This window comes from Bubalus kerabau, chromosome 16 (genome assembly GCF_029407905.1).
Source record: "Bubalus kerabau isolate K-KA32 ecotype Philippines breed swamp buffalo chromosome 16, PCC_UOA_SB_1v2, whole genome shotgun sequence".
NCBI classification, from domain to species: domain Eukaryota; kingdom Metazoa; phylum Chordata; class Mammalia; order Artiodactyla; family Bovidae; genus Bubalus; species Bubalus kerabau.
The window spans coordinates 68,214,325-68,230,458 of NC_073639.1; the positions used below are offsets into that span (position 1 = coordinate 68,214,325).

General features: G+C 46.5%; 1 protein-coding gene across 1 annotated transcript in view; it reads left to right on the forward strand.

Moving 5' to 3' along the window:
• Positions 1-11,225, forward strand: part of SVOP (SV2 related protein) — a 71,833-nt gene extending 60,608 nt beyond the window's left edge. Inside the window, exons 12-16 of the mRNA XM_055549958.1 lie at positions 4,844-4,951; positions 6,216-6,327; positions 7,260-7,341; positions 9,381-9,470; positions 11,019-11,225. Of these exons, the coding sequence (XP_055405933.1) occupies positions 4,844-4,951; positions 6,216-6,327; positions 7,260-7,341; positions 9,381-9,470; positions 11,019-11,225 (599 nt within the window). The remainder of the gene's footprint in view (positions 1-4,843; positions 4,952-6,215; positions 6,328-7,259; positions 7,342-9,380; positions 9,471-11,018) is intronic.
• Positions 11,226-16,134: the final 4,909 nt, after the last annotated feature.

A 16,134-nucleotide genomic window follows, 5' to 3' on the forward strand; every position in this document is an offset into this window, starting at 1 on the left:
TTGGGCAATTTAATCAGCATCTTTGTGGGGGTGGCCCAGGCATGAGTGGGTTTTTAAAGCTCCCCAGGTGATTCTATTGTGGAGCTGGAGATGGAACCCACTGGACAAGAGGAATGAATAACAAGCAAAATCTATATATAGATGTCTGGGCTTTAAGAGAATATTAGATTCCTAGCATTGAACTCAGGATGGGAGATAAAGGGATGGAGGTCTTGTCTGCAGGATTTGTCCAATTATCTTTTTCATATGACGTGTTCTTAATCTGAGTTAATTGTTTTGTTTATTGGTATGAGGATTGGTATTATTAATGAGATAGCAGAGTCCCATCTCGCTGAGGGGTGTGAGAGAGTCTTAAATGAACTGCCCTGAGGAAGCAGTTCAGTTATAAATTCGGGGTTTGGTATTGATTTAAGCCTAAATCCTTTGCACCCGTGACGGAATACAAGTTCATGTGCCTGACTCACAGTGAGGCCAAACAAACCAAATTGTTGGAGTTTGGAGCAGAGAAAGGTGTGTTGCAAGGCCAGGCAAGGAGAATGGGTTGACTCATGCTCAAGAACCCTGAACTCCCCGATGGTTTGAGGGGAGGTTTTTATAGGCAGAATTTGGTGGTGGTGGAGGAGAGCTGCAGGTTGTGTGGCTTTCTTCTGATTGGTTGGTGGTGAGGTAACTAGGTTTGATTTAGGTCATACCTGAATGGTCTAGTGGTTTTCCCTACTTTCTTCAATTTAAGTCTGAATTTGGCAATAAGGAGTTCATGGTCTGAGCCACAGTCAGCTCCTGGTCTTGTTTTTGCTGACTGTATAGAGCTTCTCCATCTTTGGCTGCAAAGAATATAATCAATCTGATTTCGGTGTTGACCATCTGGTGATGTCCATGTGTAGAGTCTTCTCTTGTGTTGTTGGAAGAGGGTGTTTGCTATGACCAGTGCATTTTCTTGGCAAAACTCTTATTAGTCTTTGCCCTGCTTCATTCCGTATTCCAAGGCCAAATTTGCCTGTTACTCCAGGTGTTTCTTGACTTCCTACTTTTGCATTCCAGTCCCCTATAATGAAAAGGACATCTTTTTTGGGTGTTAGTTCTAAAAGGTCTTGTAGGTCTTCATAGAACCGTTCAACTTCAGCTTGTTCAGCGTTACTGGTTGGGGCATAGACTTGGATTACTGTGATATTGAATGGTTTGCCTTGGAAACGAACAGAGATCATTCTGTCGTTTTTGAGATTGCTTCCAAGTACTGCATTTCGGACTCTTTTGTTGACCATGATGGCTACTCCATTTCTTCTGAGGGATTCCTGCCCACAGTAGTAGATATAATGGTCATCTGAGTTAAATTCACCCATTCCAGTCCATTTTAGTTCGCTGATTCCTAGAATGTCAACGTTCACTCTTGCCATCTCCTGTTCGACCACTTCCAATTTGCCTTGATTTGTGGACCTAACATTCCAGGTTCCTATGCAGTATTGCTCCTTACAGCATCGGACCTTGCTTCTATCACCAGTCACATCCACAACTGGGTATTGTTTTTGCTTTGGCTCCATCCCTTCATTCTTTCTGGAGTTACTTCTCCACTGATCTCCAGTAGCATATTGGGCATCTACCGACCTGGGGAGTTCCTCTTTCAGTATCCTATCATTTTGCCTTTTCATACTGTTCATGGGGTTCTCAAGGCAAGAATACTGAAGTGGTTTGCCATTCCCTTCTCCAGTGGACCACATTCCATCCTTATGATTATACAGTGGAAGTGAGAAATAGATTTAAGGGACTAGATCTGATAGACAGAGTGCCTGATGAACTGTGGAATGAGGTTCATGACTATGTACAGGAGACAGGGATCAAGACCATCCCCATGGAAAAGAAATGCAAAAAAAGCAAAATGGCTGTCTGAGGAGGCCTTACAAATAGCTGTGAAAAGAAGAGAAGCGAAAAGCAAAGGAGAAAAGGAAAGATATAAGCAACTGAATGCAGAGTTCCAAAGAATAGCAAGAAGAGATAAGAAAGCCTTCCTCAGTGATCAATGCAAAGAAATAGAGGAAAATGAGAGAATGGGAAAGACTAGAGATCTCCTCAAGAAAATTAGAGATACCAAGGGAACATTTCATGCAAAGATGGGCTCCATAAAGGACAGAAATGGTATGGACCTAACAGAAGCAGAAAATATTAAGAAGAGGTAGCAGGAATACACAGAAGAACTGTACAAAAAAGATCTTCACAACCCAGATAATCACGATGGTGTGATCACTCACCTAGAGCCAGACATCCTGGAATGTGAAGTCAAGTGGGCCTTAGAAAACATCACTACGAACAAAGCTAGTGGAGGTGATGGAATTCCAGTTGAGCTATTTCAAATCCTGAAAGATGATGCTGTGAAAGTGCTGCACTCAATATGCCAGCAAATTTGGAAAACTCAGCAGTGGCCACAGGACTGGCCAGTGGTCAGTTTTCATTCCAATCCCAAAGAAAGGCAATGCCAAAGAATGCTCAAACGACCTCACAATTGCATTCATCTCACACGCTAGTAAAGTAATGCTCAAAATTCTCCAAGCCAGGCTTCAGCAATATGTGAACCGTGAACTTCCAGATGTTCAAGCTGGTTTTAGAAAAGGCAGAGGAACCAGCGATCAAATTGCCAACATCTGCTGGATCATCGAAAAAGCAAGAGAATTCCAGAAAAACATCTATTTCTGCTTTATTGACTATGCCAAAGCCTTTGACTGTGTGGATCACAATAAACTGTGGAAAATTCTGAAAGAGATGGGAATACCAGACCACCTGATCTGCCTCTTGAGAAATCTATATGCAGGTCAGGAAACAACAGTTAGAACTGGACATGAAACAACAGACTGGTTCCAGATAGGAAAAGGAGTACGTCAAGGCTGTATATTGTCACCCTGCTTATTAAACTTCTATGCAGAGTACATCATGAGAAACGTTGGGCTGGAAGAAGCACAAGCTGGAATCAAGATTGCCAGGAGAAATATCAATAACCTCAGATATGCAGATAACACCACCCTTATGGCAGAAAGTGAAGAGGAAATAAAAAGCCTTTTGATGAAAGTGAAAGTGGAGAGTGAAAAAGTTGGCTTAAAGCTCAACATTTAGAAAACAAAGATCATGGCATCTGGTCCCATCACTTCATGGGATAGATGGGCAAACAGTGTCAGACTTTATTCTTTTGGGCTCCAAAATCACTGCAGATGATTTAATTTCATGACTGCAGCCATGAAATTAAAAGATGCTTACTCCTTGGAAGGAAAGTTATGACCAACCTAGATAGCATATTCAAAAGCAGAGACATTACTTTGCCAACAAAGGTCCGTCTAGTCAAGGCTATGGTTTTTCCAGTGGTCATGTATGGATGTGAGAGTTGGACTGTGAAGAAAGCTGAGCACCGAAGAATTGATGCTTTTGAACTGTGGTGTTAGAGAAGACTCTTGAGAGTCCCTTGGACTGCAAGGAGATCCAACCAGTCCATTCTGAAGGAGATCAGCCCTGGGATTTCTTTGGAAGGAATGATGCTAAAGCTGAAACTCCAGTACTTTGGCCACGTCACATGAAGAGTTGACTCATTGGAAAAGACTCTGATGCTGGGAGGGATTGGGGGCAGGAGGACAAGGGGACGACAGAGGATGAGATGGCTGGATGGCATCACTGACTTGATGGACGTGAGCCTGAGTGAACTCCGGGAGTTGGTGATGGACAGGGAGTGGCATGCTGTGATTCATGGGGTTGCAAAGAGTTGGACACGACTGAGCGACTGAACTGAACTGAACTGAGGTAACTGGGTGATGTCCCAGGAATCTTGTGCTCAGTCTGGAGTTGCCACCCTCATTCTGGGTGGGGACCTTAGTGCCTACAGAACTCAAAGATATTCTGATGTGTATGCCTTGAGGAGAAACCAAGCTGCACAAGTCTGTCTTGATGACTCCTCCCTTGTTTCTGCAGCCCCTCCCTTCCCAGGTTAGCAATGTGCCAAAAACTGGCAGTGTGTGGAGGCCGATAATCAATTCCATCACTGCCAGACGCAACTTGCATTTCTGTGGACAAGAATCATTGGCATTAGTGTTAGTATTCTACCATGTGGAGTTGTGAAAGGGCTTAAGGATGTGAAAGGTGAGGTAACCTGTAAGGATTCACAGGACAGGATGCTATGCCATTTCGAAGTCTTTCACTCTATTTCCTGACAGATGACATGAGGGCAAAAAATCACACAAGGTAAGGGAGGTCAGGAAGTGGGGCAGAGGAAGGGGCCATGGGGAAGTCAGAGTTTTAAATGGGGTGGTCAAGATGGCCTCAGTGAGCAGGTGAGATTTAAACAAAGACTTGAAAGAGGTGAGTAAATTAGTCATGGTGAGTGCTAAGTCACTTCAGTTGTGTCCCACTGTGCTAACTTATGGACTGCAGCCCACCAGGCTCCCCTGCCCACGGGATTTCTCAGGCAAGAATACTGGAGGGGGTTGCCATTTCCTCCTCCAGGGGATCTTCCCGACCCAGGGATTGAACCCACATCTCCTGCACTGGCAGGTGGATTCTTTACAACTGTGCCGCCTGGGAAGCCCCAGTTCTGTTCTAAGCACATTCATGTACACAGCCTGCTTCCAGCCTCTCAATCATTTTACCCCCAAGGGTTTATTAGCCCCCGGATTGTCAGGAAGCTGGGGCTTAAAGAGATGGAACTCTGACACTGCTGGTGGGGGGAGGCGCCCTGAGTTGGCCTGAGTCCTGAGCCTGTGCACCTTCCCCAGCATCCCAGCCGAATCATAACCCACGGAAGGAGACATGGGGAATGGGAGGACGCGATTCAACACTGTGGGTGCCTCTTCCTCTTTCTCTCTCCACCTCCCAGTCTCCAGCCGGAAGAAGGCAGTAGAGGCAAAGTGCAGCCTGGCCTGCGAGTACCTGAGTGAGGAGGACTACATGGACCTGCTGTGGACCACCCTGTCTGAGTTCCCAGGTGAGGGACCTGCTCCAGGTGGGGCTGGGACAGTGCAGCCTGGGAACGTGGCTGTAACCTCATGCCAGCTGGAAGCAAATCCCATTTCTAAAAAAAGCCAGGGATTTGTTTTCAAACCTTAGCTACAAGTTGTCAAGAACGGTGAAGGGGCTGACATTTTACTGTATGCTTCATAGAAAGCAAAGGTGATCTATCTTTTTCCGTCATCTTTTTTTTTTTTTTGGCTGCACCCCACAGGATGTGGGACCTTAGTTCCCCAACCAGAGATTGAACATGAGCCCACGGCAGTAGAAGCACTTAATCCTAAGCACTGGACGACCAGGGATTGTCAGTCTTGCGCCAGTCTTATAGACATATGTGCATTTGTCACTAGGGAGGTCACTTCTGGCATAAAGTTAATTTTAAAAAGCTATAATCTTAGTCCCTGCCCAAGATTCACAGATATACTTTGTAGTAGACACATAACCGACATGATGAGTTTGAGTAGAGGCTCTGGGAGTTGCTGATGGACGGGAAAGCCTGGCGTGCTGCCATCCATGGGGTTGCAGAGAGTCGGATACGACTGAGCGACTGAACGGAACTGAACTGGAGACATATAACGCACTGCATTTTTTTAAAAATTTAAGCAGCTTTTTATTGTGCCTGTACACGCACTCTGAATTGTAGGCCATTCTTGCTTTATTAAAATATCATTATTTTAAAGCATTTCATCACGGTAATCACACACATGGAAAAAACAACTGTACTAGGGATTATAATGAAACTATAGTCTACTACCCTAGCGCCTCCCACCCCTCATTCGATTTCCCAGGAGGAATCACTTTTGTTTCTGAATAACTCAACGCGTTTTACAGCAGACTGTCGACGTCTAGGAACATTAATGACATTTACGGAAAGTACAGTTTTAAGTGATTGTTTTTACACTTTTGTAAGTCTTTTTATCATAATCAAATATTGATATAAAATAAATTTTGCCCATTGCATGTGGTTTGTGGGATCTTAGTTCCCCAACCAGGGTTTGAACCCACACCCTCCACAGCAAAAGCACAAGAGTCTTAACCACTAGGCCTCCAGCGAATTCCCCATATACAATTTTTTAGCTCAAAAAAGAGAAGTGACATTGCATCACTTCGGCCATATTCTAGTCGTTAGCAGTGGGTCGTGAGGCCTAGCCCGCTTTTGAGGGGAGGGGAGTACAGACCGGGAGGTGGGGGTCGCGGGGCTGTGTCGGACGCCGCCTCCCTGGCACCCTGCTCCCTTGCAGGTGTCCTTGTGACTCTCTGGATCATTGACCGCCTGGGCCGCAAGAAGACCATGGCCCTGTGTTTCGTCGTCTTCTCCTTTTGCAGCCTCCTACTGTTTATCTGTGTCGGAAGGTGGGTCATGGCACCAGCTCTCTGTGGCCAGTTGGCTTATTTCTCAGCCGGTGGTCAGTGGCTCTTTGGACCTGCGAGCTGTGGATTACACCCTCTGGGGGTCATCTGAAAGATCCCTCCAACCCCTCACTAGGACTGAGTCTGTTGGCTGCCTCATAACTGCCCCATGCTTAAAGCTGGGGCCTCTGATGGGGGCGAGGGTAGGAGGGCACTTTGGTCCAAAGTTTGCTCCGTCACCGTCACATTTAGACATTTGACATCATCTCCCAGTGAGCGCATGCATTTAGCTGTTTAATTCATATATGGGTTATAAGGGTTCATTTGTTCCATGGCACTATTTCAAGGTCCTGTTTTATATTCGGCATTGCTCCATTTTTTTCCATCTATCAAAAGCCTCCAAAGGTAGAACTGGCCTGTGCTGACCTTGGAGAGACCCCAGACCAACCTACAGATGAGAGATCTGTGAACAGTCTGGAGATGTAGCTTAGATCTGGGAATGCTGATATTCAAAGACGTTGTGGGAACAATGGAACAGGGGGCTGGGGATCAGGATTGTCCTCAAAATACTGAAGAGAAGTTTACTTTCTCTGGTTCAGCTGGTTCCTAGCTCAATTCCTGTCCCTACTAGGTCCTACCTGGACTTTGGATGATTTTTATCACTTCTCCCCAACCTCACCCCCACCCTGGGCACCACCGATGTTTCCGTCTCAGCCTGGAACTTTGGAGAATGATAAACTTATAAAAGCCGGCCTTCAGAGAGACCACTGGGGTGTGTGTCTGCATGCCTACCTGACTGTGTGTTGGGTAAGGTGGGCTTTGCCAATTCCTAGGGCATAAATTTTACCTGGGCAGAGAAGACTACTGAAAGAAACTGTCAGAAAAAAAAAATGTTAATACTTGCTCATCTGCTTTTTTTTTTTTCCTCTTCCTAGAAATATGCTCACTCTGTTACTCTTCATTGCAAGAGCATTTATTTCTGGAGGCTTCCAAGCAGCCTACGTTTACACACCTGAGGTAGGAGGGTGGGAAGGGATGCCTGGGAGCAGTGGTGGGGAGGGGACAGATGGAGGGGGAAGCTCTACTTCCAGAAACACGAAGCGTGGGCTCCTCTGACTGAAATTTGTCCTTGAGAAAGACTGAAAAAGCACACCACCCTCTAAAATATTGCCTGAACTTACACTCCATGTGACAGTGTGTCCGTTTTCCCACACTCAGGGATGATGGGTTACTTGTTTTATATTTATTTTATTTTATCTCACCTTATTTTAGATAGGGGCAAAGGGAGGGAAAGAATAGTATGTATCAGATGCTGTGCTAAGAAGGACCCCCCCCTCCCCCTGCTCAGGTCTGCACAGCTCTCCGGAGCCTTCACTCTGAGTCATCATCCTAAGTCCTGCTACCTCCACCCCACCTTCCAGGCCCAGCTCCAACCCTGCCTCCTCCAGGAAGCCCTCCAGGATATCCCCCCTCCCCTGACTTCATTTTACCCTCACTGTCTGTGCCCCGCTTTGGTATTTTTAGTCCTGCCACATGGCCTGTCCCCCAAGGAGACTCTTACTAAGGCTCCCTGTGGACAGGGCCTGGGTCTCCTTCGCTTTGACTCTTGTCTGGCCTAGTGTCCCCTCAACAAGGGCTTGTGGATTGATTACTGGAGCCTCGCAGAAGGGAATCAGAAGGCTGCTGGCCCTGCAGGGATTGGGAGGCCCAGCATCTACAATGGCAAATACCAGGGATCAGCAAACTACGGGCCATATCCAACCTGCTGCCTGTTCTTGTCTAGTCCAAGAGTTAAGAGTGGTTTTTATGTTTTTAAACAGTTGAATGCCAGGTCAAAACGATATTTCTTGACATGTGAAAATTATATGGAATTCATGTGTCAGTGTTCATTAATAAAGCATTGTCAGAACAAGCCACAGCCCTTCCTGTACTGTTGTCCACAACTGCTTTTGTGTTACAGGAACAGAGCTGAGTAGTTGCTGGAGACCAGCTGGCCCCCAGAGCTCAGATTATTTACTCTCTGTCCCTTTAAGAAAAAGTTTGCTGACTCCTGGCTTAAGCTATTCCAGCTGGCTAGGCCCAAGGAAGAATTGGTTAAATGAAGGATGATTGATCCAAATGACAGAATTCTATGCAGCCATTAAAAATCACACACTGGAGAAGACCAAATATGGACATCAGAGATGTCTGCAGTCTTTTTCTCGAGGAAAAAGAAAAATCTTCAAAGTGGCATATACAGAAATACCTAGTGGATAAAACTATATCCCCTCTAGGATTTGCCTTATCGTAATTTAGGAGGGAAAGGAAATGAATGTGATTGAAACTAACACAGGCAGGACTTTCCTGGCAGTCCAGGGGTTAAGACTCCATGCTTCAAGTGCAGGGGCACAGGTTTGATCCCTGGTCTGGGAACTAAGAGCCCACATGCCGTGAGGCGTGGCCAAAAAATTTTTAAAAAGCAAAAACAAAAAACCCAACACAGGCCACTGTGCTTGGTCCTAGATGATTGATTCCATCATTCTACTTTAGTCTGTGCTTGAAATTCTCTATGATAGAAAAAAAATAGGAATTTCATACTTACTCATTTATTTATTTAGATATAACCACCCAGGGCAGAGGCTTCTCAGATGGTTCAGCAGTAAAGAATCTGCCTGCCAATGCAGGAGACCCTAGTTCAGTGCCTGGGTCAGAAAAATCCCCTGGAGGAGGAAATGGCAACTCACTCCAGCATTCTTGCCTGGAAAATCCCATGGACAGAGGAACCTGGAGGGCTGCAGTCCATGGGGTCGCAAAGAGTCAGACGTGACTGAGTGATTGAGCATGCACAGCACGCAGGGCAGAGAGGACCCCTGTTCCTAGGTTCCCACTGCCAGCTTGGCCTCCTGCCTTCTTAGTTGAGTTTCCTGGCCCCTTTGGGGTGAGACTCGCCACCCCGCCCTCGCAGGATTGACCCTAACTCAGGCCCGCCCACAGGGTGAATTCCACCATTCCTGAGCCAGAGAGGAGGGAGGGGTCTGCATTTTCTCACGGCAGCCACTTGGGCGGCTGTGTTTCAGGTCTACCCCACGGCGACCCGAGCGCTGGGCCTGGGCACCTGCAGCGGCATGGCGAGGGTGGGCGCCCTCATCACCCCGTTCATTGCTCAGGTAGGTGTCACCCCCAAATACAGAGGTGGGGGCGTGACCAAGGCCAATGGTGGCAAGCCGTTACCAGACGCTGAGCCTCTGCATGGCCCTTGGTGTGTGTGCATGACCTGATCTCGTGTTAGCAATCCGCCCTACGAAAGCAGCCATATTGTATGCAAATGAGAAAACGGAGGCTCAGAAGAGTCACTGGACTTGTCCAAGGTCACACAGCTGGGAGGTAGAGGAGCTGGGAGTCAAACTCTGGTCTTTCTGATGATTTGGCCAAGGACAGTTTGGATTAGAATAAACAGGCCACCACGCCTTAGAGGGAAACTAATGTCCCAGTCCCCAGTTTCTGATTTGGATGATTCAATGTCCTTGTGGAGTTTTTCAGGTCTTTGTATCTTGAAGCATTTCTGTCTATTTGGGGGGAATCTTATTTTATTGGAGTCTTTTTGCTTTTTTAATATCCAATTCATTTTTTCCCCAGTTTTTAATAATATTTTTAAAAATTGAGGTAAAAGTCATGTAGCATAAAATTAACCATTTTAATTCGAGGACTTCCTTGTCAATCCTGTGGTGAGGACTCGGCATTTCTAATGCCAGGGCCCAGGTTCGATCTCTGGTTGGGGAACTAAGATACCACAAGCCACGTGGTGCAGCCAAATAAATAAAATTTTAAAAAGAAAGTGAATGATTCACTGGCCTGTAGTACTTTCATGATGTCGGGAACCACTACCTTGATCTAGTTCCAAAGCATTTTCCTTGCCCCCAAATAAACCTCCGTATCCAATAAACAAGTACTTCCCAGCTCCGGCCCCTCCAGCCCCTGGCAACCACTGGTATGCATTCTGTCTGCGTGAATTTTTTCTCTTCTGAATCTTCTGTGTAAATAGAATCCTAATATGTGTTTTGGCCAAGTTGTTCTGTCCCGATACCGTTGTGTTTGAACATTGTAAACACTAGTAACTAGCACTGGTTGACAGCTTGCCCAGTGCCTACATGGTGCCAAGTGAGGCATCTTCTCACTGGGAGGTGACCTCTGCCCTTCTGCCCGTTTGGCAGCTGAAGAAATGAGGTTTAGGCCTGCTGCGTGATTTGCCTGGGTCATGAAGATAGGAAGCCAGCAGATGTACTGTTTTGAGAGGAAATAAACAGACTCTTGAAGGACTTCTCTGGTGGTCTGGTGGTTAAGACTCTGCACTTCCAATGCAAGGAGTATGGGTTTGATCCCTCATCAGGGAACTAAGATCCCACATGTCTCCTGGTGTGGCCAAAAAAAAAAACCAGACTCTTGAGTCTGATGGGATCTGGGTTCAAATCCCAGCCCCATCCTTGGTCTTTGTGTGAACTCGGGTATGTTCCTTAATCCTTTTTGAGTCTCAGTTTTTCCCTCTGTAAAGTGGGGTTGGAGTATGTCCCTCATAAAGCTGTCAAGAGGACTCCGTGGGAGTCCAGTGACAAAGAGGGCTTACAGGAGGACCTGGCATTCTCAGTATCGTCTGTATGATCGGTGGTGCCTGTGCGTCATTAGGGACACTCTCACCAGCGTGTGTCTCCCTCCCCCAGGTGATGCTGGAATCATCCGTGTACCTGACGCTGGCCGTTTACAGTGGCTGCTGCCTCCTGGCTGCCCTGGCCTCCTGCTTTTTGCCTATCGAGACCAAAGGCCGCGGACTTCAGGAGTCCAGCCACCGGGAGTGGGGGCAGGAGATGGTTGGCCGAGGGGCGCACGGCACAGGTGTCGCCAGGTCGAACTCGGGCTCTCAGGAGTAGTGACCGATGGGGGGCTGCACTGGTCTTTGAGGCTGTAGAGCATGAGGAGCTGGTGGAGCCCAGCGGGGGCACCAATCGTCACTGCCCACATCAAGAACTCATCCAAGGGTACCACCCAGACCAACAAGGTTTTGTGTCTTGACTGTTTGCTCATATTCATCGAGATCCACCCAGGGATGGGGAGACCTTTGCTTTGGGAAGTTCTCTGTGTGTGTGGAGGTCTGTTAATAACCTATGGATCTGCATGGGAAAACTGCCACCTCAGGAGTGCCCAGTGACACCAGTAGCCAGCCGGACACCATCCAGAGTCAGCCGGTCACACCCTTGGTGAACAACAACCAAAAGATCTCTGTAGATACAGTCCCGGCCCGGACGGACCCTTGTGAGATCTGCTGTCCAGTAAGATGACACATGCCAGCCACCCACTGAATCTGTTCTTAGGTTTCTCCTGCATCCCCGGCCCCAGGCTTTCTTCTTTGAAAGCAGGTGACCTGGGTGTGGCCTGAGCAGCTTTTTCTTGGGTCTGAGAAATGCTCCTGGGGAAAGGGCCCCTCAGTTTGCATCCCCAGGGCTTGAGTAGCAGAGACTCTGGAAGATGGACATGCATTTGAACTTGAGTCTCTTGCATGCTTCCACCCGGCCCCTTCTTGGAGTCACTGTCTCTGATTCCATGGGATCCAAATGTGACCACAAGAACAGCTGGGCTTGCACCAGATGATAACCTCAGAGAGTTGTTACCTCCAGGAATTGGGGGTGGAGGTGAAACGGAAGTGAGAACCAAGCCCACAGCTGAAGCAGGGGCCTCCCCTTCAGAAGTAGAAAAGGCCACTCTGGTGGGCTTCTTTTCTGGCCGCCTCCTCAATCGGGCTGACTGGTGACTCTTGGGGCAAGAAAACAGTTAAGTCAGGTTTCAGCATTTGGGAGTTGAGTGTGGTATGTGGCTAGGGAAGCAGAAAGAGGCTCCCCCAACCACCCACTCCCATCAGGGTCAGGGGACCAGGATCCCTTCCTCCCTGTATTCTCTGCCACCCCTGCAGTCAAGGGCTGGCTTGGTCTTTCCATAGAGGCAACTCCTTGGGTTCCAGTGATGGACCACGTGGCAGAGATGCTGTGCAGAGGAGGAATGGGAATCCTAGATGTATGAAGTGTGCATTTTCAAAGAAAGAGCAAGGAGGTCAACCAGGTTTGGGGGTTGGCCTCCAGAGGAAGGGCAGATGCTGTTCTCAGCAGACGACATCCACTGCCAGGGTTTGGTTTCTATGAGCCTTTTCCCCATCATGAGGCAGAAACCTAGGGAAGGAGGGAGGAAGCTTACAGATCCCATCAAAGGCCAGAGAAGACTGACCTTCTGCTTGGAGATGTCTGCTTGAAGTGAACATTTCCAGGAAGCCAAATGTGTACGTTCATCTTTATTAAAACATGTTGGTGATGGACATTGAAAGGGTTGAAGTTTGTCTGTTTGTCTTAATGTCCTAGGGATGGTTCAACTTAACGGTCTTGCCAGCTTTGTCCATTCAGGGTAAGTTTGATGCTTTTGTATGCTTTAATATGATAATCTTTCCAACAAGGGGGAAAAGGTGCACAGTTGGCTGCTGACTTTGAGTCTGTTTGGAAGCAACACTCTCTGCTAATGGTGTAGAGATCGCAGTGGTCAGCTTCTTCAGGCCCAGGCTCTAGATCAACTGCAAATGATCCCATGTCCCTGGATATATGGTCTGCAGCACCCCCGGGGCCCGGGCAGTCAGAGGGGGCAGTTTGGCAGAGCTTCCTCTCTCTGTCACCCACATTTCTTTGGACCATGAGTGGCTAAAGCTCTAATTATTTCTGGTCTGCTGAGCTCTCCTGGGTAACAAAGAACCTTTGCTTGTCTTTTTTGCCTTCCAGCTGACCAGACACTGCCAGATGAGAAAGTCGACTCTCTTCACCCTCAAATAACCTGGAGTAACTGGGGACTATAGTGGGGAAGGAGAACCTGGTGGGCATAGATGTATTCCAGGGGCTGGAGTAAAGAAGGTTGTAATTGTGGGTTTTCTCGAGAAAATGAAAGATGAACACTCTTGGTTTTCTAAATTGCATGCCCTTTTATAAAATCGATATTATTGAATGAAATAAGAGCTGCCCCAAACATTGTGCAAGCCTCTGAAACACATAAGACCTTTAGCTGAAAACCTTTGTGTCTAATTTTGAACCATCCAAATGCTTCCCTTTCCATTAATGGAAATGTCATCTGTCTCAGTGTTAGGAAAGACTAGAAAATGGTAAAGAATGTTCAATGTAGCCAGGATTACATGGTTTCTTTCTTTCCCTTACTTCAAGTATGCTCAGGACTACATACATGAGATGTGTTGGCAGTGAGAAAAAAAGAGTATCTTAGAGATGGACTTTGAATATGGATATGTATTATTTTTAAACAATGGTAAGCAACATAGAGCCTTGAAAGATATCAGAAGTCTTCCTTGGTTATGACAATAAACATCAAAGGACTAGAATAACCTTGAGCTGTCAGGAACAGCAAAACCAACCAATAGTAGTTTAACCCTTTAGAGTATTAATTGTTCATTTAACAACAAGCCCAGAGTCAGACAGTTCCAGGGAAGGTTCCGCAGCTCAACAATGTCATCAAGGACCCAACTTTTTTTTTTTTGTTTTCCCTCCCAACCTTCCTCTGCATGTCAGCCATTGACCCAAAGTGTGAAACCTCATGGTGGCAAAATGGCTGCCAATGTGCCAGGCATCAAGTTTTTTTTCAAAAGAGGTAGAATGGGGAAGGAGCAGTCACAACAGGTTTTCTTTCTAAAGAGTCTGTTGTTTTGGCTGGAAAGAGAAGTCCTACAGATTTACTATTGCTTTGCATTAGTCAGACCTGGGTCACATGCCAATCCCAGCATGAGCTCTCCCCTAGTTGGGGAAGGAAGGGCCTACCTCCCACTGGATCAAGGGATACCCAGAGACTCTTGAACACAAAATTGAGATTCTGTTAGTACAGAGAAGGAAGGCAATGATGGTGGGATGGGAGATAGCCGAGAGAAACCTTGACACAGAGTTCTCATGAAGGCTGTTATAGTTGCAAGGAATAGAACAACTTTAAGTAAAACTTTAAAATAAGACTGGGAACAGTAGTTACTTTCCTGGGGAATATAAATGTGGGAAACAGAAGTGTAAGGAACAACAGGAAGAGAGGAAGATTGTGGCAGAGTACAGGACATGAGCCCTGTCCAAAGGCAGTGGCTGCTACTCAGTTCCAACTGATATTGTTGTATCATGAGGTCACCTGATTTTCAAGACAAGAATCTGGATTCTTATGTGAAATCTCCAAAATATGGAATGCTAGATCAAAAAAAAATTTTTTTAACTTTAGTGTGTTGGATTGTTAAAAAATTTTAAATGTGTGAGTCTAATAAAATTCATCTGTAGGCCAGGTTTGGTTGATGGGCAACCCGTTTGCAGCCTTGGAAAGTTCTCTGAAATAAATGGAACTGCAAAATAGCCACTGGGCTGGAGGCAGCCCTCTCTGGATCTGAGGCCCTGGTTTCTGTCCCTCTCTGCAGACTGGCTTCCTTCTGCCCCCTCATGGCTGCTGCATGTACCTAACCTTGCATATGGCTTCCACTCACCAGGGTTCAGCTCTGCAAACATAGCTGACTCAGCTGATCAGTGTCCCACTTTCAAAATCTCAAGAGAGGAAGTTGATTGGTCCAGTTCGGCATTGGTCCAATTGCTTGGGTCAGGGAGGGGTGGGGTCAAGAGGTACAAACATGGCAGCTTTGGTCCCCACAATTACCGGTATGCCTGGAACCCATAGCAGCACATAGGTGAACTCTCAAGTCTGTTGATTATAACTGTTATGGGTTGTCGTGGCATATGGAATATCCACCATATATTGGTATGATATTCAGCACTGAGGATGCAGAAAAGAATTAAGACATGATCCTTGTGTTCATGAACTCATAGTGTAGTGTGGAGAAAACACTACACATTGGGACACAGAGCCATACAGGCATTAATGGAGGGATGCAGAGTGCTGTGGGAGGCACACAGGAGGCCAATCCCAAAGCTCTAGAACATTCTGAAGTCCCTTCTGGCTCCTCATGATTACAGTCCAGATTCCATGATGACAGTCAGTCTTAGTCACTGTTGGTACTTTACTGTATTCTGATTCCTTGACATTTGAACATCTAGATACATCACATATAATCATTCTCCATTAATCCAGAATATTTGATGATGAACCACTTCAAATATTCCTGCCCCCACATGCCAGAAAACAGAGCACTTCCTGAATTAAACAATTCTACTCGCAATAGCATCAAAAAGGATAAAACAGAATAAATTTAACAAGAGTCCAAGACATTTACAAACTATAAAACAATCCTGAAAGAAAGATCTAAAAAATAGAGACATTCCATGACCATGAATCTGAAGATTTAAAACTGTTAAGGTGTCCATATCAGAACTCCTAAAATTGACCTCATAAATTTAACAAAATCCCTATCAAAAATCCCAGCTGGGATTTTAAAACTTACTACAAAGCTACAAGTAATCAAGATAGCATGGTTCTAGCATGGATGTGGAACAGGCATTACATGTTGTTCAATGTCTCACCTCTTTGGCCTACTCCTGCCATGAAATCTGTTACAGCGCTCCCTCAAGTGCTTTCTGTGGCCTTACTGCACCAAGGTTGGGACATCCTCACTCGTTCAGAGCTGCATCACATTAACCCTTACTCAGGACTCCCCACACTCAGGCTTTCCACACCCTCTCCCTCACTAGCAGCCTCCACAACCTTCCTCACTCAGAGTCTCCTCACTAGAGCTTCCACTCCCTAACTCAGAGCTCCCTCCCTCAGAGCTACCTCACACCCTGCCATACTCAAAGATGCCTCACGCCTTCCACACTCAGAGCTCCCGCA